At 39.0% G+C, this 26,053-nt stretch overlaps 1 protein-coding gene across 2 annotated transcripts in view; it reads right to left on the reverse strand.

Annotated features, from left to right (window-relative positions):
- LOC124615393 (farnesyl pyrophosphate synthase-like) overlaps window positions 1–26,053 on the reverse strand; it is a 51,224-nt gene that overhangs the window by 20,552 nt on the left and 4,619 nt on the right. For both annotated transcript variants that reach the window (XM_047143220.1, XM_047143221.1), the window contains exon 3: window positions 19,880–20,020. In XM_047143220.1, the coding sequence (XP_046999176.1) occupies window positions 19,880–20,020 (141 nt within the window). The remainder of the gene's footprint in view (window positions 1–19,879; window positions 20,021–26,053) is intronic.

Here is a 26,053-nt window from a genome sequence, read left to right on the forward strand (position 1 = left end):
AGGGCTGTGTTTGCATGAATGTTTGTGTGTGTATATTGTCCATTTCAGAAGAAGGCCTTCTGACCGAAAGCTTATGTGTTTACTGGTCTTTTTGTTGTGCCTGTCTGACTTGACATCTGCAAATGGTGAGTTGCAATCTATCCTTTTCATAATTCTGTCTTTATTCCATCCTGGATTTTCCATTGTTTGATATCCCCATGTAGAAGTATTTGTCCTTTGACAAGAATTTGGTAATGTTTGGAACCAATTAACTTATTTAAATGAGAGTTCAGAGACTTAAAAATGTAATCAGCTGCTGGCAATATATTGTTGTTGGCAGTTATTAAATAAAGATTCTTATTCAAGGTACAAGAGAGATGAGAGACAAACAAATCACCCCACAACAAAAGGTATGTGACAGTACGAAATTTTCCAGATATTTTGTAAACAAAGTTTGGAAATACATAATTTTGTTTAATGTAAGTGAAATACCGTAGTAATTTAGAATATAAATGTGTATGTGTGTGTGTGTGTGTGTGTGTGTGTGTGTGTGTGTGTGTGTGTGTTTCACTGAACGATATAGTTGTGGCAACATTTTATTTTTGGAACCTTTGTTATTCTCTCTTGCTTCATAGGTGTTAGCTGATATTTGAGTTCTCTCTATTTTGTGTTGATTCTGTGTTCAAAATGTGTAGTGAAGAGGAGAAATGAAAATAGTAATTGTAGATTTTTTAACCTTCGGTCGGGCGCGGCTGTTCAGATTGATACACCTCGAAGTTTACTGTAAATTATTTGTCAACAAGTGGCACCACTGACGCCTACTCGCTAGTAGCTATCCTTTTCCGAACGCTTGTCATTGTTGTGCGCTTCATTGTCGATACGACTGCTCTGTTGTCGATAATGTGCTGATTGATCAGTTTGATACACTGCGCCCGTTCGTGTTGCATTTCAACAATTCATTTCTTTGGTTGTCAACATAACTTAGTAAGTAGTACAATGTTAATATACAATGTGTAATGCACTTATTTTCTTTTTGGGCCATTTAATCGTCAGTTAAGAATGTTTGAGTATCAGGTATCAAATTGATACACTGCGCCTGACTGCGTTATTTTATAGGAATTTTATCATTTTAGGTGTGAGACACTTGATCATGGCAGGCTACAGTAAGATGTACAACCTCCTTGACCCAAATCATGTTGCAGAAATACAAAAAATGTTGTTAGAAGAGGATAATGATGAAGTTCAAGAGGATTTTGAAGATGAAGTAGACACAGATTGTGATGACGCAGTTGAAGTTCGGCAGGAAGATTCAGAAACAGAGGAAAACGACAGTGAAAACGAAGAGGAAGTACTCAAAGAAAGCCAGCATTGTTATACTGAAAGGGACAAAGAGACAAAATAGAATAAAGTTCCACTATCGCAGAGAGTACGTTTCAGGGCCCACAATATTATTCGAAAGTTACCTGGTCCTATAGGTGCGGCGAAAGCATTGAGAATGCCTTTGGAATGTTGGAATTGCCTCATAGATGACGACATTTTGTCAATTATAGTTCTGTATACAAATCAGTATATTGAGAGCATTGAAGCTTCTTTTCAGCGAGAGAGAGACGTAAAACCTATAGATATTATTGAATTAAAAGCTTTCATTGGTCTTCAGTTTTTGGCTGGTGTTAACAAAAGTAACGGACAAAGCTTAGAAGATCTGTGGGGAAGTGATGGGGATGGAATTGAAAAATTTCGTCTCGTTAAGAACATAAAACGTTTCAAATTCATCATGCGGTGCCTTATATTTGACAATCGTGTGACTCGCGATGAAAGGAGAAAATTAGACAAGATAACAGCGATTCGGGAAATATTTTCTCTGTTTGTACAGAATTGCGAGAAATCCTACACCCTCGGAGAAAACGTTACAGTAGATGAGAAACCTGAAGGTGCAGTTTTCGCCAATACATACCTAGCAAACCAAACAAACATGGAATTAAGATATATGCTCTTGTGGATTCCCAAGTATTTTATCTCTATAATATGGAAATTTACGCTGGGCTGCAGCCAGAAGGATTGTACCACGTTAGCAATAAACCTTCAGATGTTGTTCTGCGACTATGTGAACCAATTTATCAGTCAGGTCGAATTGTGTCAGCAGACAATTGGTTTACTAGCAGACAATTGGTTTGATAGAAGAGCTAAGAAGAAAAAATTTTTCTTTTGTTGGAACGATGAAGAAAAACAAGCGTGAGATTCCTTTAGAGTTTGCTACCAGGAAAGGCAGGGCTGTCCATAGTTCACTTTTTGGCTTCAAGAAAGGCTGTACTCTAGTTACCTACGTTCCTCAAAAGGGGAAGTGTGTTATCTTGGCATCAAGTTTGCATGAAGACACTGGAGATAAACAGAAGCCATCCATTGTAACATTTTACAATAAACCAAAGGTGGAGTCGGCACTACAGATAAGTTGACCGCTTCATACAATGTAGCAAGAAATGTGTGCCGCTGGCCCATGGTCATATTTTTTGCGATGATCAATATGAGTGGAATCAATTCACAAGTAATTTACTATGGCAACAACGAGAATTTTATCCGAAGAAAAGGATTCCTGAAGCAACTCTCACACGCGTTAGTTCTACCTCACTTGGTTCGCAGATGCTTGGACACCTCAGGAATTCACAGAGATCTTCAACTGCGGCTACAACAATATAGGCCAACGTGTGAAGAAGAAGCAGAAGACACAAGCAGAAACGAAGAACAAGGGACTGGGATCAAGAGGAAAAGGTGGTAGGTGTAATACCTACACTGAAAAAATAGACTGACAAAATATTGTCGCAAATGTGTCAGAAGCCTATCTGTTTGATACACATTGAACCTTTTTGCTCTGAATGCGGAAAAATTCCACATTTGTTACCACAGTCAAAAAGTGACGATGAAACAAATGAATGAGTTGTAATATCATTGTTGTTCTGCTCCAGTGCCATAATAGCCTTTCTGTAAAGATAATTGTCATTTGTGATGTGTTTTATTAGTGAAATATAATAAAGAAGCAAATGAAAAAGCGACGTTTTTATCATTTGTTACTAAAGACCAACATTGACGATAAGAAATCTGAATGATGAATATTTCTACTGCAGTTGTGCTCGTATGCCATCTTTGTGTTTCTTTAAATATATTTGGCACTTATAATATGTTTTATGAACAGAATTTAATAAATGATCACTTGAATAAACGGTGTGATCAATTTGATACACCGCGCCCGACAGAAGGTTAAAAGATGAGTTGCTGCATATGTTTATCATTATTTTCACTGATTGTGTTGCTATTAATGATTCTCCTGCAAGTATGTCAAGAAATGAATCTGAGCGTATGTTGGACTGATATCTCCCATGTTTCAATTTGTTCCACACTGTATTGCACAATGAATGCTAAATTTTGCTTCAATCTTGTGTTTTATTTTCTTCAGGATGTAAAATGACTATAAAATAAAACTGAAAGATTGTATGTTTGCTTATATATTTGGGTACTATAATTCCTTTTCAATTTTTAGACTGAAGTTTCATCTGTGTATTCAGATTCAACATTAGTAGTGGTAAAATACATGTATTTAAAGTATAAAGTCTAATAAAGCTAAAAACATTTTGAAATTCCAAATACAAATTTGTACTATAAGTGCAGAATTGTCCATAGAGTGAGGTCCTAGGTGACAGTTGGTACCTCACAACAGCACCACAAGCTAAAGATAGTCGTTTCCAGGTGCAGCAACGAATGAGAGACATCATCATAGACACACCCTTGAGTTTCCATACACTGCCACTGCCAGAAGCTTACTTAAGTCGAGAGCGCAATGCCGCTCAGCCCCACTCTAAAATCATCGCCTACAACAAAAGCATAATCTGCGACCTAACAGAACTACACTGAAGAGCCAAAGAAACTGGTACACCTGCCCAATATCGTGTATGGCCACTGCGAGGATACCAGGGTGCCGCAACACAATGTGGCACCGACTCAACTAATGCCTGAAGCAGTGCTGGAAGTAATTGATACCATGAATCCTGCAGGGCTGTCCATAGATTGGTAAGAGAACAAGGCAGGGGAGATCTCTTCTGAACAGCACATTAAAAGGCATCCCACATAAGCTCAATAATGTTCAGGTCTGGGGAGTTTGGTGGCCAGCGGAAGCATTTAAACTCAGAAGATTGTTCCTGCAGCCACTATGTACCAATTCTGGTCGTGTGGGGTGTTGTATTGTCCTGATGACACTGCCTAAGTCTGTCGGAAAGCACAATGGACACAAACTGATGCAGGTGATCAGACAGGATACTTATGTACGTCTCACCGTCAGAGTTGTATCTAGACATATCAGGGGTCCCATATCATGCCAACTCCCCACACCCCGCACCATTACTGAGCCTCTATCAGTTCGAACACTTCCCTGCTGACATGCAAGGCCCATGGATTCCTGAGGTTGTCTCCATACCCTTACAGTCCAATGTAGGTGTTGATGGGCGCAGGCAAGGTGCAACGCTTTGTGTCGTGCAATCATCGAGGGTACATGGGTGGGCCTTCAGCTTCAAAAGTCCATATAAATGGTGTTTCGTTGATTGGTTTGCACGCTGACACTTGTAGGTGGCCCAGCACTGAAACTTGCAGCAATTTGTGGAAGGGTTGCACTTCTGTCATGCTGAAAGTTTCTCTTCAGTCGTCATTGGTCCCGTTCTTGCAGGATCTTTTTCCAGCCAAAGTGACGTTGGACATTTGATGTTTTACCGAATTCCTGATATTCATGGTGCAGTCTTGAAATTGTCGTATGGGAAAATCCCCACTTCATCGCTACCTTTGAGATGCTGTGTCCCATCCAGTTTCTTTGGCACTTCAATGTATAAGACATATTTGTGTATCAAAAGTTTGTAGTCAACTATACATTATGAAGTGAATATCATTCTCTATTGTATCAAGCGATAACAATTGTGACACTCCTGTCAACATGGTTGTTTCCAATTTAAGTCTTTTAGATTGTTCAAATTTTAATAAAGTGATCTAATAATTTGTGTGTGTCATAGTATCTGATTGACCTCCTCCATAAATAAATCTAGGCTTGCTACAACATATTACAATGTGACAATGATAGCCGTTTCTGTACTTCAGTGTGTTGTCTTATCCGCCAAATATATCGCACGGCTACAATATGGTTCCCACACTCACTACAGGTGCTTGGTGTACTGCTACAAATGGTGGCAATAATGTTCTAACATTTTTGTGTACCCCTGTAAAGTGTTTAAGCATTTCTGAAACCACACAAGTACTGTCTCTAAACAAAACTTTTCAGTTTCAGGCACAGCAGATAGAACGACTGTTGCACAGTGTATAACAGATGATGATCTTACTGTCATCAGGCAGCTTCATGACCGGTTGCTGCTCCGATGTTCTGCCAGTTGAAGAGTAACAAAGAGGACTGGTCAAATACCAAGTCCAACTTGAAGCGCACTTCATAGCATATGACATTAAAGGTATAGCACAAATTACTTTCTTTTTGATCACTGTCAGAGCTGATGTGCACCGTTTATGCATAAAGTTGTTCCCCAACTGTCGTCTGGAAGATGTTGGTTATGAGGAACTCATTCATAAAATCGACAAACATTGTACAGATATATGTCTTTGAACAGTCATTTAAATAGTGTATTGTTCAACTCAAAGTGGTAACAAGACATTGCAGGTTCAAGTGTTCTTGTGGACTAACTTATACTGATGTTATGTTATGAGATGAGATGCAGCCATGAAAGAATGTGTCGGACATTTGCCTACCCACCTAAGCTGATGAAAAATGTTTGTGGAAACGAGAAACAATGTTTATGTAGTTGTCAGTTGTGGGACATCCCACTATGCACACTCTGGCTTGGTGTAAGTGCAGGAGAATGCAAAAATGAAGTCATCTCAGCATACTGAAAAGGCATGACGGTGAATGTGCATCTCCGCCTGCTTTGGAGGCTCACTTATGCATTGGCATTGCAGCTTGGCAGTGCCTAGCAAGTCGCAGAGAAAAGTGCCTGGGCAAGAATGTAAACACCCAAACAAATGAAGAAGAGAACTGTCATTTGAGTATCTACTGTCCAGCCAGCACAGCACTACAAGTTATCTGTTGTGATATAAGACATATTACCAATCTGTATCACTTGCAACTGTAAAAGTAACTGTATAGAAAAGATACTGTAATTACAATACAAAAGAGTTGTCATATAACTGTTTTCATTAGTAGATTGAAAAGATTGGACTCTCCTTCACCATCCACCCTACGTGCAAAAGTTGGAGTTACATTGTATGGTCTAGTGGCACGGCATAGCAGGTCCTCTGAAGCAATTAATTCCAAGAACAAGAAAAGCAACCACAAATTATTTGCAAGGAAAAGTTGGCACATACATACAACCAGGTGACAGAGTATGTACGGAGTAGAACACACCATAAACCGAAAACCTAACCTGTAACACTCCAAGACGTACACCTAGATGCTAGTAGCCTAAAACTGTCAGAATCTGAAGAGAGCTTTATCTGCTGTAGAGGCTCAAAGTATTGTGGACATGACTGAAGTTTATTCTGAGGCTCTCTCTATTTCTCTTGTTCACAGAACACAAGGCCCTCAAGTTCATGATAAAGTGAATTAAAACAGGGTTCAAACTAACAGTAAAAGTAAACATTTCAGCCATGTGGTACATGAGGTGAACTTCAGAAAAAGGTGAGGAAGTCTTGTACTTCGTGTTTTTCAAATCACAATAGAACAGCTTACCATTGTCGTGACGCAAAGTGTTTTAAGTTTGCGTAAACAAGGCCATATCCAGACCAACTGTTTACAACACAGCCAGGACAGACACCGGGGCACTGCACAACTACAGCATGGCTTTCAGCGAGTGAATGTTGTGTTGGCACTGCCTTTACAGCTAGCATCAACAAAGGCTCTCTTTTCTATTTCACAGAAACCCCTTTTGCTGTAGTCCACCGACAGAGGAACAACCTTTTTGTCCAATTACGAGTGGTTCAAAAGATAAATTTTAGTTAGACACAGGTGTGTTTGTTTCCCTAATCAATAAAGGCACCTATGAAATGATCAAAAGCCCCTAATTCTGTTTTGCCCTTTTATAACGGGCACAAAATTCCATTACTTGGAAAGTGCAGTTTGCCAGCTACTTTTCATGACGTTGCAAAGTGTGTTCCATTTCATGTGCTATTCTAGAAATAGTGCAAACATTTTTGATTTAGACTTAGATTTGTTCAACTTGTGATACAAATCAGGATTTCACTGCCTCATACTGATGTCTCTGACTTGTACAGTAAGTATAGCGAACTTTATTAACCAGGACCAGGACCAGGAAGGACTAAAGATTTTGAAGTGCACATTACTCTTAAAGACAATGCACAACTATGATTTCATCGTTCCAGGATTGTCACTTGTTCAATTGTGTGTGAATTCCTAAGGGACCAAACTGCTGAGGTCATCGGTTCCTAAAGTTACACACTACTTAAAACTAACTTAAGGACAACACACACCCATGCCCGAGGGAGGACTCAACCCTCCAATGGGAGGAGCCATGCAATTCGTGACATGGTGCCTCTCTAACCGCGCGGCCCAGGATTGTCCCTCATGCTTACTTAAGCAAGTTGGTCAGGGACTGCAACAATGAAATGTCAGTGGTGTGATACAACTCGTTTCTGCAAGTCAGTGGCATCCCCCTTTATCATACTCCAAAAGCCATCAGGAGGTTTACGTCTGTGTTCTGATTTCAAGGCCACAGTAAACCCACTAACTGTGATGGATTTTCCTCTCTGACGATTGGAGGAATTAATGACGCATTGGAACAAGATTGATTTTAGTGAGGCTTCCTTACAGTTACCACTGGACAAGCAGTCCAAGCAATATTCTGTGATCAACACTCATCTGGGACTGCTCCAGTTCCATAGGCTACCATTCGGCAGCACTTCCACTCCTGCTATTTTTCACCGTGTCCGGGAACAATTAGCTGCCAAAGTCTCTTCATGTACAAACTATTTGGAGGACATTGTTGTCGTGGTTCGATGCCTGCTAAACATTTGGCAAATTTAGATTGTTTGTTTCAAGTTATTTATGAAGCTGGCTGAATGCGTAATAGGAAAAGCACTCCTTCTTCCAAGAACTTTGATGTTTAGGTCACGTTATAAAAGGACAGGTTATTCACCTTACTCATTCACACCTGTCTTCGATTAAAGAGCTGCTGGCGCCTCATAACATCAAGGAGCTGCAGGCCATCATGGGGAAGTTAACATATGACATTAAGTTTATTGCGAACGCTGTGCAAATTGCTGCTCCACTGAATGGCTGCACTGGAAAGGTGTTCCCAAGAAAGTCAGGATGCATTTCAGTGGTTAAAGGACCCATTGTTAAAGTCACTGTCTGATTTATTTTGATACTGCTAAGCCCGTTATCTCAGCTGTGAATGCATTTTCTTACAGGATTGGAACTGTGCTCTCCCATAGAATTCATTCATCTGATAGGCCCATTGCTTTTGCCTTGAAAACTCACAACAAATAGTAGTGCAATTACAATCAACTCAAAAAAAAGGTGCCCACTATCATCTATGGCATTACTAAGTTCCATCAATATCAGTACACAGTGGGAAGTTCTATTTTATTTCAGATCATTGGTCTTTAATGCCTTTGTTCAATCCTTCCAAGCCTGTCCCACTGCAGGCAGCACAAAAACTGCAACACTGTGCTGTTATTGTCACATTGTCAATAAGAGTTGTTACAGGCCCAATGCATAACATTTGAATCCAGAATCCTTGTCTTGTTTACTAATCAGTACCAAAACAGGATTGGACTCATCTGAGAAATCATGTTATCAAACTAACACACATGGTTTTGAAATTCTTCAAAATTTTCCTCTGCCTTTCAGCATGTTGCTGGAGCAATTGCTTCTAACTCAGCTCTTCGGATAGTTTCACAACACGTGTGCCATAGGTGGTCACATATGCTGAAAGAAATTCGCCACCCTGTGTGCATCTCTACTTTTTGCACCGTTATGCACTATGCATGTGGTCAGGTGTTCTGTTGTTGCATAGAGAATGACGATCCACAGATAGTGATTCCTTATTTCCTCCTGTGGCAATTTCATCAGTGTTGCACCAAGGTCATTTGGGCATAGTTCAACAAAGCAACTGGCCTGACATCATTGTACTTGTCAGGGCATGAATGCCCATATTAAGCACATGGCCTCTTGTTGTAATGTTTGTGCAGAGTATTCATCTGCACCACCGCAACACTTCTTCCACATCTGTCGAGACCATGACAATGTGAACACATTGATTTCATGGGTCAAGTCTGAAACATGCAATGGTTGTCACTCGTCGGCAATTACACTAAATTTCCTTTTGTAGACCCCTTGACATTCACCAGTACTGCTGGTACTGTATCGACTTTGTCCTCTATTTTTTGATCGAAGATCTTCCTGAGGTTCATGTCTCTGACAACAGACCACAATTCACGTGATCCGATTTTCAACAGTTTTGTGCTGACAATGGCATACACCACGTAGCTACTGCCCCTTTTCACCCTCGGTCTAATGGTGAAGCTGAACAGTTTGTTTGAACATTTAAAAGTCACACAGAGAAACTCTATTCCTTCCACACATGGAAGCAAGTGGGAAATCCGGGTTTGTGTCTTGCTCCAACACAAATTTTCATAGTCATCATTCCATTCCACACCTGATGATAGTCATTATTCGCAATTGCGAATTCATCTGACCTGTTTAGTAAAGGCTGTGGTCGTCGCAGTGCATCGTCATCAGAATAACACCGGCCCTGTAATGTAAACATTTTTCTTCCTTCTTACCACTCCTTGCCACATGACAGGTAGTTGCTGGCAGAATTATTACACAGTTGTCATCACCATACCTTGTTGCATCTTCTACAGCCACTGCAGAAACTATTTGTTCTGCTGGGACGGACAGTTTCAGCTGCAGGAAAAAGTTTTGTTTAAAGTTTTTGGCAAGAAACAGCACTGGGAAAACAGTATCATCACACAGTCTTTGAGTTGTTCATATTACGTTGTTATATGTTTCTCTGGGCTGCAACTGCATCAAAAGAATCAGGTGTTGTCTCTTATATCGACGATTCTGTCCCTATGTCGGTGATTTTGCCACAGAAATTTTGCTTACAGACCCAGCACACTGCTGGGGTCTGCAATAACAGTCATCTCCATCTCTCTGTCCATTGCAGTCGGTGCCATCCAGAGCAGTGCTGATAGAGGTCAAAGTTGCACCGTTGTAGATGTCGCTGATGTCGTCATGACCATTCTTGCAGTCTGAGCTTATGTCCATGGAGGTGGCGCACCTGCACAGCCATCATGATGCCCCTGGAGATCCGCCTGCTGTCCATCTGCCCTCACTGTCTGTGCGTCTGGAAGTTGGAGTGCACCCCATGGCCCGTTTTCTGCCCAATGTCACTAGTCGCTCGTAAGATGGATACCGGGGTGCGGGCATTGAGCTGCCATCCTTGTCTCCTCATCTGCATCTGCATTCAGGTCTTCTCCTGCTATTGTCACATGACTGATCACTATATGATGATGGTGTAGAGGTTTGGGAGGGAGGAATTTGGTGTCGTCCAGAGAGTGAGGTCCCAGGTCACAGATGGTACCTCACTACGGCACCACAAGCCGGAGACAGGCACTGCCAGATGCAGCAGTGAATGAGAGAAATCGGTGTAGACACACCCTCAACAGTTTCCATATTCCACAACCACACAACCGCACCAAAAGCTAGAGAGAGGTGCTGCCAGATGCAGCAATGAATGAGAGATGCTGGTATAGGTACACTATCAATAATTTCCATATTCTGCTGCTGCTGGAAGCTTGTTATGTTAGAATGCAGCACTGCTCAGCCCCTCTCTGTAATCACTGCCTACAACGACAGACTTGTCTTAGAGCAGATCTGGCTGTGACCCAACAGAATTATTAGTCAGATCTGTGTGTAAAAGTTTACAGTCAACTATACACTGAGATGTCACTATCATTCTGTATCGTATTAAGTGATAAAAGTATAGAGCTAAATGACAATAACAAATACATAGTGACTCTCCTGTGGACATGGACTGTTTCCAAGTCAAGTCTTAAGATTGTTCAAATTTTAATAAAGTGATCTAATATTTTGTGTGTATTGTAGTATTCACTCGACCTCCTCCAGAGGTAAATCTAAGCTCGCTATGACACACTACAGTTAGCATAGAACTTTTGACAGAATTGTCCAAGAAATTAGCTAAAACTGAAAGGCAGGGTGGCTGGAGTGGCTGTCACAGTGTACACATCGCCAGATGTGGCTCGCATTTGTATTAAGCCTTTTGATTATATAGTGATTTCCATGAAACTGTTCACTAAAATATGAAACACACCAATTCAGGATAAAATTTTATATATCACTGTCATAGCTGACTCTGTATCAATGTCGTGTAGGCCTGCCTTCTTGCTGAATATACTGATGGAACCTGGCATGAGAGCCCCACTTGGCAGTGTTTAGACAACAATAGTAGTTTCTGGTTGCCTCAATTTTAGTTAACTACATTTCTAGTTACTTTGTGAAAAAATTTAAGTTAAACCATACCCGCTACCATGTCTTCAACTGCTCCAAAATGAGGAATATTCTCCTAAAAACCTTTTCACGTATTGCCCTTCCAACCTAAAAAATATTCTGAACCATTCTTATGACAGTCCTGCTCCCAGTTTTTCTCATGTGTGACATCTATGTGAAAGACCCAGGTACAAGACTTGCTCCATGCATCCATCTAGCACGCTGACTCAAGTGATTCCCATCATGCTATCAGAGGCAGGGTTATCTGTGAAAGTAATTTGTTGTATCATCTTCCCTGTAATTATTGAATGACTTTTTAAATGGAGATGTCCACAATTAACTGTTCACATATATGAACATTCACCACAAAACTGCAGGCAAGGGCATGTTTGATAAAACAGAGGTGAATCTTAATGTTTAGAGCAACACAGTTTGACTTTGGCTGCTGCTTCACAACCTCCCTCTAACTGGCATGAGCTGCACAGAAGAAACAGTCTCTTCATTACATCCTTGGTTTCTGCAAAACCTAAATCTCCCTGAATCCATGTGCTACACTTATCTCTGTCCCATCCATGTTTTCAACTTCCACTCTACCCATTCTACTTCTTCCTCTCCCAGTTTTATTAGATTTATGTATCTATGGGTTCTTATCCACACTATTTTCTCAGTGGTTTCCATTTATCTCTCTGACCCAATCCCTGTACATATTGCTGTATTTGGTAAGCAGTTACTCCTATCAGTTTGTGGTATAACTTTCTCTTATTCGGTTCTTCCTCTTGCCTGAATTACAGTGTTAAACTTTTTTTGAACACATTCGCTCACTGTGCAAACCATACAGTGTCTTTACAGATTCCATTGACTGTATTCCTCCCAGGCTTTTCCATTATCAGTCTGCAATCTCGAAGACATGGCTCTTGTATAGATTTTCAGGTTTGCACTACCCCCAGTAGTAATTTTGTTAAACTGGCTTTGCTTTTTGTGCTTTCTATACAAGTGATGAAGTAGCATACCATGTATCTCTTTTGAAACCCTCGAGCTCTGGGTGATGAGTGCAGCCAAATCAGATGAAAAAGTGCTGATGGTGCGTTGGTTGTGCTGTGCTTGCAAACGCAGACCTGAGTACCTCAGGGGATGTGAGGGGTGCTGTGGCAATGCTTGACAACACTGTTCTCATATACGAGCATTGTATGTAAACACCCCAGGTGAGCCATCCAGGAGTGAGGGGGGAAGCAAGGAGCAAGCTGACAAGCATTTGTCCCCAAGAAGAGGATGAGACAAGCCCTCAACACGTCACAAGGATGACTGGAGGTGCAGGCACAAGCTGCACAATCACATCACAACACTGGCAGCTGCTACCATGGCATGACTGATGGAGCAGTTTGTGGTCTCAATTTGCGACACTAAGGTGACTGCGTGAAATGCAACCAATGGTGGCGACATCAGCAGCTCTGATTGAGGCTTTTGTTAGTTTCCCTTGACAGCAAGGCGAATGTTGGAGATGTCACCTTTAATACTCTCCAAATAATTTCCTAACACAACAAATAAATGAACAGCACTAAAACAGTACAATGCAGCTAGAACCTTAGGCCCGATAGAGCGGATGTGAGCTGTGAGCAAAGTAATTATTTCCTGTGCATTCTATCCTTTGTTTTAGTGTGCACTATAGAGAATTTTGAGGCAAGAAATCAATATGTGAAATAATGAATTAGGTCATTTCCTTGCTCTATGAACCCATCAACTTAACCAAAGTTTGAAAAAAAGTTATAAATCGAGGTTACATAGGCTCACTCCTATTTTAACAATTTTGCAGACAGTCATAAGAAAATTTAACTCTGATTTGTACAGAAAGCATGAATTACTGTGTGGTTGTGATAAGAAAAACATTTTATTTTGTTCTTCTGTTTCTCGTTTGGAGGAGAGCCCCTGTGAACAATACAAGGAGTCCGTGACATTCCACACATCCATGACAAAATTAGAAAACAAAACCTTCTTTGGTCTATGTGAATAACATTTTGAACATGTTACAAATAGTTTTCTGTTGCATAGGCAGAGGTAAAATAGTAATGAAATCGCACTAAGAAGGTGGACGAAGTGAATATGCAGAGGTCAAATGGTAATGAAATCACAATACAGGAGGTGGACCATGGGAATACGCAGAGGTCAAAAGGTAATGAAATCTTACTACAGAGGGGAATATGAGTTCATTGGTTACCTTAGAGTACCGTACTTAACAAGATTTCACAGAAATTAGGCAAAAAGTTAAGGGCAAAAAAGATAAAGCCAGCATTCTTTATCCCACAAAATCTGTGCACCTTCTGGCGGACTGGGGGCATATTCCAAAATACCACGTGGCTGCTATGGACCGCATGAACTTTGCTTTCTGATGCTCAGATGTTATAGCTGTTGTGTGTTGCAGCTGGTGCCCCTGGGCACCATAGCAAAAACGATTGCCACACTGAGTGTCTACTCATTGGAATTTCCAATCAATGGGTGTCAATACCATTCTCAAATATAGAGAAGATATTATTAAGCACTTGAAGAATATGATCAGTGGGGAAAAACTGCGTAATGAGAATACCGTATAAGCCAGCAGCTTAGCATTGATTTTGGACAATGTTTCATTTCCTGGCTCTTATTTTTTCATAAAATTATGATTCATGCCGATATTTTATATATAAACTACAGAAAAGGAATATTGACCCACTTACATACAAAATCAGCCATCAACGTTTGAGGATGACGTTACAAACATTAGGGATGGAATGACTGAAAATTCAACAGTATCATTAAAGAGTGAGAACTGAAGATGTGTAATCTACTGCAGGATGCAAAAGAAGTGTGGATGTTGTAGGTTACAAAGCGAGAGAAAGATTTAAATTTACTGGACACCTAGTTGCAACCTCTCTCTTTCTATCAGAGAAATTCACCACTTACTCTTCTAGTTTTCCAGTAGTGATGGGGAGCTCGTGAATGAATCGTTCAAATGAACGCTTCACTTCCGTGAAGTATGAACTAACCACTCAATTTCAATGAACTGGTACTTCAAACTCTTCACAGATAGCACACTCCACACTTTTTTCTAGTTCACTCACTCTCTTCCCCTCTCCATCTCCCACTACATCGGCGCTACGTCACTCGTCCTCCCTTCACTTCAGTCCTCCCTCTGCTGCCTGCCGACGAATCGCGCGGGGTTTGTGGGGAACGATAGGTTTACGAGTGGTTGTGGTGGTGAGGGGCGAGGGGAAGGCAGCGTCAGCTGCTACGTGCAGTGCTGACATTACTTGTGACTATTTGTGCAGTTATACTTCGCGTCTACGGGTAGCCTACCGTTGGCAGCGCTTGCAGACAAATGAATATTAAAGATATAAACGAAGGGGCTGGCTGTGTGAGCACGCACAGCCCACATGAAAATAAAAGGTTTGTTAATAACACTGAAAGAGGGATTTTACCTGAAATCGTACCAATGACTACAGGTGACAGTTTACGTTTTGAATCTGGAGGGTTATTATTCTCAACAAAAATAAAATCTACAGGAAAACTTCTGAATAATTACTTAACGTAGGTATATAGACTGTGACAGTGGTAAACATACTCATTCTATTTTGGATTAAATTTTACAAGGAACATAAAATTGGACTGCATTTCATTGGTAGCCCTATTTTTCAGTTCATAAATACAACAAATAATATTTCATTTGGCAGATAAAGACTTTTTTGGATGCTTCATGAGAAAATTTCGAGCAAGATTAAATGTAATACCTTCTTTACATGTGACAGGCTTCTCTGTTTATCTTTCCTTTGTCCCCTTCGACCATGCTCTATTTAAGTTAACTCAGACGCTGTAAGAGCGTAAAACGTTGCGTGCACGTTACCGCATAGTTCGGCCATCTGTTGGTAAAATTATGAAGTATTACGAAGCTTCATTGTACGAGCGAGCGTAGCAGCAGCTGAGCGGCGAACTGGGCAACTTCGACAGGCTTCCGTACTTCAAGAATGAACTACTTCATTTGAACGCTTCACGGCAAAGAGTGAAATGAATGAAGTAGTTCACTGGAATGAACGAGTTCGAAACATCTCTATTTTCCAGAAACTTCTCTCAGTGTTGCTACTGAAGCTTCTTATGGAAGCAAAGAAACATCAAATGAAACTCTTTAGCGTGTGTATGGAAGAGAGGACTACTAAAGTATGTGCAGAGCAATGAGCTTGATGGATTACATTGCTCTCTACAAAACGAGAACTCGTTTTAGTAACGCACAAGTTGAAAGAGTGATTGAAAAATTTGCAAATGTGAAGGAAATAATAATGTAATTCCTGTCCTAGTGATCATCACAACATCAAACGGAAGAGAGACAATCAAATGGCGTTAACATTGGTCCTGCAGAGAAAGGTTAGTAAGGCAGGCCTATTAGTTTTTGCATACACAGAGATGCAATTCACCTTAATTTATTTTATTATGCAATGTAATATTTTATACTGTGTACACATTTTGGGGTTATTATGAATAGATACTGCAAGGACATGAGTGAGTGATATGTTTACATCATGGACTACCAAAAAAATGTGCATTACGCCCAGTTTCTGTACTTTGTTGAGTGTTTTCTTGATGAGCAAAGTGGAGCAACATCACTTTTATTCATCACCCACCACTGCAGCCTCATTCATCACCAGCTGTAGCAAAAATTATGTGATCTATGAGAACATTATCTGTGTCCAAGGGATATTATGTTTTCATAACATAGATGATAATTTACAAAAGATAAGGAAATGAGAGCAAAAAATTATGCTTGACTATTTCGTTCGCTGTACTATAACATGTTATTAAAATCTGCCTTACTATTTTGTTTGCTGTACTATTGCATATTATTAAAATTTGCGTCATGAATACTTGGAGTCATACTGAAAAACAGTTGTGTATGTGAGCAGATTTCAACGGCTTTCATTGTAGTTGTGTCAGTATATTAACTGATATAAACTTGTGGGAAGATCTCACAAAATCAGTCAAAGGCGCAGAAATGGATAATCGATTTATTGGTGAATTCTGGAAAAAAGATGTGTAGAATCAAAGGAGCCTGAATTCAAAGTTCTCATAAAAACTATTCTTAGATGCTGCTCCACGATTCGGCATCACCACCAGGTCATATCAAAGGATGTTGAATGAATCACATGCATACTGCTAGGTTTCTAACCAGCTGGGTCATTTAGTCCAAGAGTGTTAAATGATGCAACAACTCAAGAGAAGTGCTAGGATGAATAGAGACAAGCAATTTTTCCCGCATTCTGCCAGAAAGTTAAAGGAAATTTGTAAAATTTATATGTTGTTGTTGTTGTTGTTGTGGCCTTCAGTCCTGAGACTGGTTTGATGCAGCTCTCCATGCTACTCTATCCTGTGCAAGCTTTTTCATCTCCCAGTACCTACTGCAACCTACATCCTTCTGAATCTGCTTAGTGTATTCATCTCTTGGTCTCCCTCTACGATTTTTACCCTCCACGCTGCCCTCCAATACTAAATTGGTGATCCCTTGATGCCTCAGAACATGTCCTACCAACCGATCCCTTCTTCTGGTCAAGTTGTGCCACAAACTTCTCTTCTCCCCAATCCTATTCAATACTTCCTCATTAGTTATGTGATCTACCCATCTAATCTTCAGCATTCTTCTGTAGCACCACATTTCAAAAGCTTCTATTCTCTTCTTGTCCAAACTATTTACCGTCCATGTTTCACTTCCATACATGGCTACACTCCATACGAATACTTTCAGAAATAACTTCCTGACACTTAAATCTATACTCGATGTTAACATATTTCTCTTCTTCAGAAACGCTTTCCTTGCCATTGCCAGTCTACATTTTACATCCTCTCTACTTCGTCCATCATCAGTTATTTTGCTCCCCAAATAGCAAAACTCCTTTACTACTTTAAGTGTCTCATTTCCTAATCTAATACCCTCAGCATCACCCAACTTAACTCGACTACATTCCATTATCCTCGTTTTGCTTTTGTTGATGTTCATCTTATATCCTCCCTTCAAGACACCATCCATTCCGTTCAACTGCTCTTCCAAGTCCTTTGCTGTCTCTGACAGAATTACAATGTCATCGGCGAACCTCAAAGTTTTTATTTCTTCTCCATGGATTTTAATACCTACTCCACATTTTTCTTTTGTTTCCTTTACTGCTTGCTCAATATAGAGATTGAATAACATCGGGGAGAGGCTACAACCCTGTCTTACTCCCTTCCCAACCACTGCTTCCCTTTCATGTCCCTCAACTCTTGTAACTGCCATCTGGTTTCTGTACAAGTTGTAAATAGCCTTTCGCTCCCTGTATTTTACCCCTGCCACCTTTAGAATTTGAAAGAGAGTATTCCAGTCAACATTCTCAAAAGCTTTCTCTAAGTCTACAAATGCTAGAAACATAGGTTTGCCTTTCCTTAATCTTTCTTCTAAGATAAGTCGTAAGGTCAGTATTGCCTCACGTGTTCCAGTATTTCTACGGAATCCAAACTGATCTTCCCCGAGGTCGGCTTCTACTAGTTTTTCCATTCGTCTGTAAAGAATTCGTGTTAGTACTTTGCAGCTGTGGCTTATTAAACTGATTGTTCGGTAATTTTCACATCTGTCAACACCTGCTTTCTTTGGGATTGGAATTATTATATTCTTCTTGAAGTCTGAGGGTATTTCGCCTGTTTCATACATCTTGCTCACCAGATGGTAGAGTTTTGTCAGGACTGGCTCTCCCAAGGCCGTCAGTAGTTCCAATGGAATGCTGTCTACTCTGGGGGCCTTGTTTCGACTCAGGTCCTTCAGTGCTCTGTCAAACTCTTCACGCAGTATTGTATCTCCCATTTCATCTTCATCTACATCCTCTTCCATTTCCATAATATTGTCCTCAAGTGCATAGCCCTTGTATAGACCCTCTATATACTCCTTCCACCTTTCTGCTTTCCCTTGTTTGCTTAGAACTGGGTTTCCATCTGAGCTCTTGATGTTCATACATGTGGTTCTCTTATCTCCAAAGGTCTCTTTAATTTTCCTGTAGGCAGTATCTATCTTACCCCTAGTGAGATAAGCCTCTACATCTTTACATTTGTCCTCTAGCCATCCCTGCTTAGCCATTTTGGACTTCCTGTCGATCTCATTTTTGAGACGTTTGTATTCCTTTTTGCCTGCTTCATTTACTGCATTTTTATATTTTCTCCTTTCATCAATTACATTCAATATTTCTTCTGTTACCCAAGGATTTCTACTAACCCTCTTCTTTTTACCTACTTGATCGTCTGCTGCCTTCACTACTTCATCCCTCAGAGCTACCCATTCTTGTTCTACTGTATTTCTTTCCCCCATTCCTTTCAATTGTTCCCTTATGCTCTCCCTGAAACTCTGTACAACCTCTGGTTCTTTCAGTTTATCCAGGCCCCATCTCCTTAAATTCCCACCTTTTTGCAGTTTCTTCAGTTTTAATCTACAGGTCATAACCAATAGATTGTGGTCAGAGTCCACATCTGCCCCTGGAAATGTCTTACGATTTAAAACCTGGTTCCTAAATCTCTGTCTTACCATTATATAATCTATCTGACACCTTTTAGTATCTCCAGGGTTCTTCCATGTATACAACCTTCTATCATGATTCTTAAACCAAGTGTTAGCTATGATTAAGTTGTGCTCTGTGCAAAATTCTATCAGGCGGCTTCCTCTTTCATTTCTTAGCCCCAATCCATATTCACCTACTACGTTTCCTTCTCTCCCTTTCCCTTATATATAAAGTAAAAAAATTGGTTGGGCAATATGGTGCAAAGTCCATCAACAAAGGCAGTATATAGTGGCTTGCAGGGTATTTTGATGTAGATATAGATGTTAGCTCATGTTCTATATTCCTTATTCTTTGAAAGGAAATTATTTATATGTAATTTCCATTCCATTACATCATTGTGGCACAGGCAAAATGATGCTAATTGCATTGCTATAGAAACAAATACAAAAACAATCTCAACATGGCTGTTGCGAAATCAGGTAATGCAATCAATGTTGCAGAAGGCGGGTTAAATCTGTGAATTCTTGAGCTGAAACTTTCATCTGTTCATTATCCTCTGACATTGTCTTTAAATGTGATTCATAAGTGTGATTGAGAGGCCATGTCTAAATTAATTTCCAATGCACATTCAGTCTAAGCAAAGCAATATGGCGATTCTTGTCTGTGAATTAGGTATGGTAATCTTATACAGCTAACAGTAAACAACTACTTGCAGCTAATTTCTGTTTACTTATCGTACAAGCATTAAATAATCCAGCAGACAGTATGGTACTTCTAAAGAACTAACAAGAACAACGATACATACCATTTCAACACACCAGCCCATAATTTGCGCAAGACGAATATTCTCTTCAGTTCGTTGACTCTCTGGAGTAAGCATACGATAAGAATACACAAGAGCCAGTCCACGGTTTTTCTTTCCACCAGGAACATTGTATTGAAGAACCTGTAATTATATGAAAAAAGAATTGTGCATGAAAAAATAAAATAGTGCAGTTGCGTATATGAAACTACTGCCTGCTGTACATAAAATTACAGTTAATTAATGCTGTATAAAAATAAAACATTATGCATAAATTCAAGCCCATCACATATTCGGGAATCCTGCAGTTTATAGAATAAAAAACAGCATTTGAAAAAAGACTAATATGCAAGGCTATCTCAAGCACTAAGCATTTTGATGGCAAGTCTAAATATGTAATTATTATGGTATATTTACTAGTAAGATTTCAGAGCACTTTATATACATCAGACTTCTCTTCCAGAAATCCACACCATGGAGTAAGGAATTACATAGAAAATTTTAAAACTGAGAACAACAGACAGATAAGATTAGTGTATCCTGACAGATTGTCCACTAGCTATATGCTGCTTTTACTCACAAGTGTTTGCTTGTTTCAGAATAATACATAGTTGAAAAGTATTTGGACAAACATAATGAGTAACACACATCATTAATGAGGGATAAGCCATAAAGTTTTAATTGTCATCTCAGAAAAATAATGTTTCATAATTATTTTTAGTTAATTTGCAAGTAAAAGTCTGCATTCCCTGAAAGCAAAGAAATCCCTGTGTTACAGTACAGTTACAGAAGTCTTCATGTCTCTTATGTAAAACTTTCATTAACTTGAAAACTCCAGATAGGAATACCAACAAAGTAGGGAAAGATAGCTTGCTACTTATTGGAAAGAAGACGCAGTAAATTGAATACAGGCACAATTAAAAGACACTTATACAAAGCTTTCAGCCACAGTCTTCATCAGCAAAAGAGAAGCACATACCATTCATATGTACAAGCAAGCGCACACGACCACCAACTCCAGCAGCTCAAGCCACAATGCCGATGGCATTCTGATCTGAGCTGCTGCAGTTGGCATTCATGTGTGTGTGTGTGTGTGTGTGTGTGTGTGTGTGTGTGTGTGTGTCCATAGACCCATTTTTATGTGGTGACACATGAAGGTAGAGTAAGTCAAATCATTTAGTTCATTATTACATTTGTTTCCATCAGGACAATAAAAAAGATTAAGAAAACACATTGAAAATAATAATAAAGTAACACAATCACTAAGCTATAATTACACTCACAGACAGAGGTAAAGATACAATTTTCAGATCTTGTCTACACAAATTTTTACAGAGTAAAAATGACCATCTTTTTGAGTTACAGACCACCAATTAATCTAATTAAAGCAACAAGATATATTGAATCAGGAATACACAACAATACATGGTAAATAATCTTGGCTATCTCTGCTGTACAATTCTTCTAGAGAGTAGAAACTTTTTTCAAGCAAGAACTCCTTTAACTTACTTTTAAATAGGTTAGGTTAGGTTCAGTCTTCATTCCATAGACGCAAAAAATGAGTTGATTCTCGTGGGTATGGAACATGTCAGAAAGCATAACATAAAAACATAAAACATTTGAATATAATACTCAATACCCTGATCATTTGTCAGGAGACTGTTGAAATAAGTGAATACAATGTGGTAAACTGGAACAGCTAATATTTACAGAATTCACACGCTGTCAAAATGAAACATTGTTATACACTATAGTCTTGACTGTTGTGACCAAGTGCTGTCAAAACTGAAATCTAATAGACATTTTTACTTAAGCTGGCTTAACAGTCCCTACAGATTCATCTGTAGAGTAGAAATAGATGCCTATCAAAAAGTCTTTCAAACTCTGTTTAAACCACACTTTATCTGAAACCACGTGCGTAATGGTTGCTGGGAATTTATTGAGATTATGTGTTCCTGAATAATGGCTCCCTTTGTGGACCAAGGTAAGTGATTTTAGATCTTTATGTAGACTGTTTTTATTACTAGTATTGAAAGTATGTATTGAACTATGGGTTGGAAATAAAGATATATTATTTGCAACAAATTTCATTAAGGAATGAATATACTGAGAAGCAGTGGTTAGAATACCAAGTTCCTTGAACAGGTTTCTACATGATGTTCTTGAATTTACACCACAAATGATTCTTATCATATGCTTTTGCACCCTAAAAACTTTTTCTCGGTTTGATGAGTTACCCCAGAATATGATCTCGTATAACATAACAGAACGAAGGTAAGCAAAGTATGCAAGTTTTGTTATATTTATATCTCCTACATCTGACATAATTCTCACTGCAAATACAGACTTCTTTAGGCACTTAAACAATTCTGTGGTATGCCCTTCCCAACTGAATTTAATATCGAGTTGTAATCCCAGAAATGTAAGACTGTCAACCTTTTTGATCTGCATGCCTTCTTATGTTATACACATGCTGGAAGGAAATCTCTTACAAGTTCTGAATTGCATATAGTGGGTCTTCTCACAGTTTAATGACAGTGAAAATTTGATTAGCAGCTACTTCTAAATCTGTACTTGACTTGCTACTTATTGCAATGTTTGTATCATCTGCAAACAAAACAAACTTAGCATCTGGTAATATTACAGATGAGATGTCATTAATGTACACAAGAAAAAGCAATGGACACAAGATGGAACCTTAGGAACACCACATGTAATTAATTCCCAGTCAGATAAAGACTGACTGCTTACTGCACAGGTATTTTGCAACAACACCCTTTGTTTCCTGTTAGGTAGATAAGACTCGAACCATTTTGCAGCATTGCCAGTGACACCACAATATTCTAATTTACTTAAGAGAATGTCGTGGTTCACACAGTCAAAAGCTTTTGACAGGTCACAGAAAATGACAGTAGCCTCTAATTTATTATCTAATGAATTAAGTACATTCTCACTGTTAAGTGTAAATAGCTCTCTCTATATCAGAACCCTTAAGAAATTCAAACTGTGACTTGGACAATGTATTATTTTCAGTCAGATGCTTAAGGAAATGCTTGAACACAACCTTTTCAAATATTTTTGAGAAAGCCAGCAAATGTGAAATTGGTCGATAGTTTGATGATATCTCTTTACCCCTCTTCTTGTAAAGAGACTTCAGCATATTTTGACCAGTCTGGAAATGTTCCGCTGATAAGAGTTTGATTCCATAAATAACTTAAGACTGAACTCAACTCGCTTGAGCATTCTTTAATTAACTTTGTTGATATGTTATCATATCCACAGGAATACTTACATTTTGAAGATTTTATGATGGATACTACTTCTTTGGGAGACGTGTCATTTCCATTTTACCGAAGTTATTTTTAAGGACTGGTCTCAGATACTCCATTGCATTGTTCACTGAACCTGGTAACCCCAAGTCGCCAGAGACAGAAATGAACTACCTGTTCGAGAGTTTTCAACACTACATGCATTTGTAACCAATGTCTCATTTATTTTTGAGCTATCTGTTCCTCTTTCTTTTTGGTCCCACCTGCCTCTGTCTTCACTATATCCCAAACAGTTTTTATTTTGTTACCTGATGTAATTATCTTTTTCTCATAATAAAGCTGCTTTGATTTATGGATTACTTGCTTCAATATTTTAGAGTATTCTTTGTAATGCTTTACAATTCTAACACCAGAGCTGTTCCTAGATAGTAGAAACAGTCTCCTTTTTGTCCCACATGATATCTTCATTCCTTGTGTATTCCACGGTTTACTTTTTGACTTCTGTGTGATTTAAGTTACCTTTATGAAAAAACAATTTTTGAAAGAGGAGTTAACTTTATTAATGAATGCTTTGTATTCTCCATTTGAGTCAGAAGTACTGTAAACATCTATATCCAGTTCATGTCTTTGAACAATTTCCTGAATTTCTCAATTTTTGACTTATTTTTACCCACCTGTACTCAGATTTAATAGATTTTTTATCCTGACAAGTTTCAACATTTAACACAAGATGCTGCATGCCACGATCAGATAGTCCATTTACTATTGGTTTTGTGATATGACTTTTTCCCCTAGATTTGTCTACAAAAATATTATCAATTGCAGTCTCAGAGCATTTATGTAACCTAGCTGCAAAGTTCACAGTAGGAACTAAATTAAATGATAGTGTTACGACTGCAATAATTGTTCCCTGACAGAGATTTTCAATAAATCCACATTAAATTCATGAGCAATAGTACCTTATTACCTTATAGACACTTAATATTACTTGGAAGTGCATTGAAGATTTTGTGGTCATGTATTTTATGCGTGTTCGCACCAGAGACAAATTTTTCAGGTCACAGTGTATGTCACATTTCCTTCTTGTGTTATGATGATGGTCAGTTTCATTTGTTTAATACCAAGAAGAATTATGAACCATGAATGTCATGATTGAAAAGAAGTTTGTGAAGTAGTGGTTAGTATTCCAATTTGTTTAAGAATGTTGCGAGATGAGGTACTTGGTGGCACTCCACACAAAATTCGGACAACCTTTTTCTGACGTGTAAAGACTTTTTTTGACAGTGGTGAATTGCCCCTGAAGATTATTCCACAATACATAAATTAACAGAAGTAGCCAAAGCATGCAAATTTTGAGATACTGATGCCTCCAATTTTGGCAATTATCCAGATGGCAAATGTTGCTGAACTAACCCTTTTCAGGGTTTAATGGATGTGGTTTTCCCAGTTAAGCTTGTTATATGTATGCCCAAGAATTTCAAAATTTTACCCTGTGTGGCTGCTGGCTCTTGTGTCCAATGTTTACCTCCTGTGGGCTTTTGTGACCAGAATGGAAATGAACGTAATTTACTGTGAACCAATTCAGAAAGTCCTCAAGTAATTGGTTGCATTTAATTCTAGATCAGGGGATGTCTTGCTGTCTATCACAATACTTGTGTCATCTGCAGACATTGTAAAGTTGCTTGCTTTGTTAGAGGACAAAGGTAGGTCATTGATATGTATGAGAAATAGTAGTGGACCACGGACAGAACATTGTGAAATCGCGTAACTTACTGTTACCCAGTCTGACTCTACCCCTCCTACCTGCGTATTGTTACAATCTAATACTATTTTCTATTGTCTGCCCTGTAGATACAATTTGAGGCAGTCGCCCATTTGTCCTCAGAGTCCATAGTGGGATGCTTTCTCTGTAAGTATTGCATGATTGACACAGTTGAAGGCCTTAGACAGATCACAGAATATGCCCACAGGCAATGTCTTCTTTTCAAGGCATTCCAAAATGTTGTTGGTAAAAGAAAATATAGCTTTGGTTGTACAGATACCTTCTCTGAAAATGCATATATTAATTTTTTGGCGACTTCAGAAAATGTAGTCAAAAGAGAGACAGCATGATGGTTTGTACATCTGAGGCATCACCTTTTTTACAGAGTGGCTTCACAATAGCGTACTTCATCCTATCTGGGAAGATACTTTGTTTCAGAGAGACATTGAATATTGTTTCAGAGAGGCGTTGAATATATGAGCTAGGACTTTACAGAACTGATTGCAGCAGACTTTCAGCAGCTTGCTGGAGAGGTTGTCGACACCAGTTGAATTTTTGCTTTTTAAAGAAATAATGGTTTTTATTACTTCATGTACTGTTATAGGGGCTATACCTATGTGCTCTATTGAAATTTGGAAATGACCTTTCAGTATTTTTAAGGCCTCTTCTAAGGAGCCATTGTGTCCTGTTTTCTCAGAAACACAAAAAGTGCTCATTAATAGTTTTTGCCACAGTCTCTTGATTTTGTACTTGTCTACTGAGGTAATTTTTGCCAGTCTCACTCCTTATCACTTCCCATACTGTTTTGACTTTGTTATTAGATTTATTAATTCTGGAACACAGATACAAACTTTTTGACTTCTGAATAACTTCATATAGTATTTTACAGTATTTTTATAGTGATTTAGCTGGTTGTGGTTATCTGAATTTTTTGTGGCAATGTACAGCTCTTGTTGCTTTTGCGTGCAATCTTAATACCAGCGGGTATCCAGGGCTTTTGGTATGTTTTGTGGTTTGGGTTTTATATATTTTTTGAGAGGGTACTATCAAATATCAGTGCCACTTCATTACTGAAAAGACTGTACTCGGAATTGGTATTTTTAAAATTATACAGTGGTCTCCAGTGTGTGGCTTGGAGATGTCATT

The sequence above is a fragment of the Schistocerca americana genome, chromosome 5, assembly GCF_021461395.2.
Source record: "Schistocerca americana isolate TAMUIC-IGC-003095 chromosome 5, iqSchAmer2.1, whole genome shotgun sequence".
NCBI classification, from domain to species: Eukaryota; Metazoa; Arthropoda; class Insecta; order Orthoptera; family Acrididae; genus Schistocerca; species Schistocerca americana.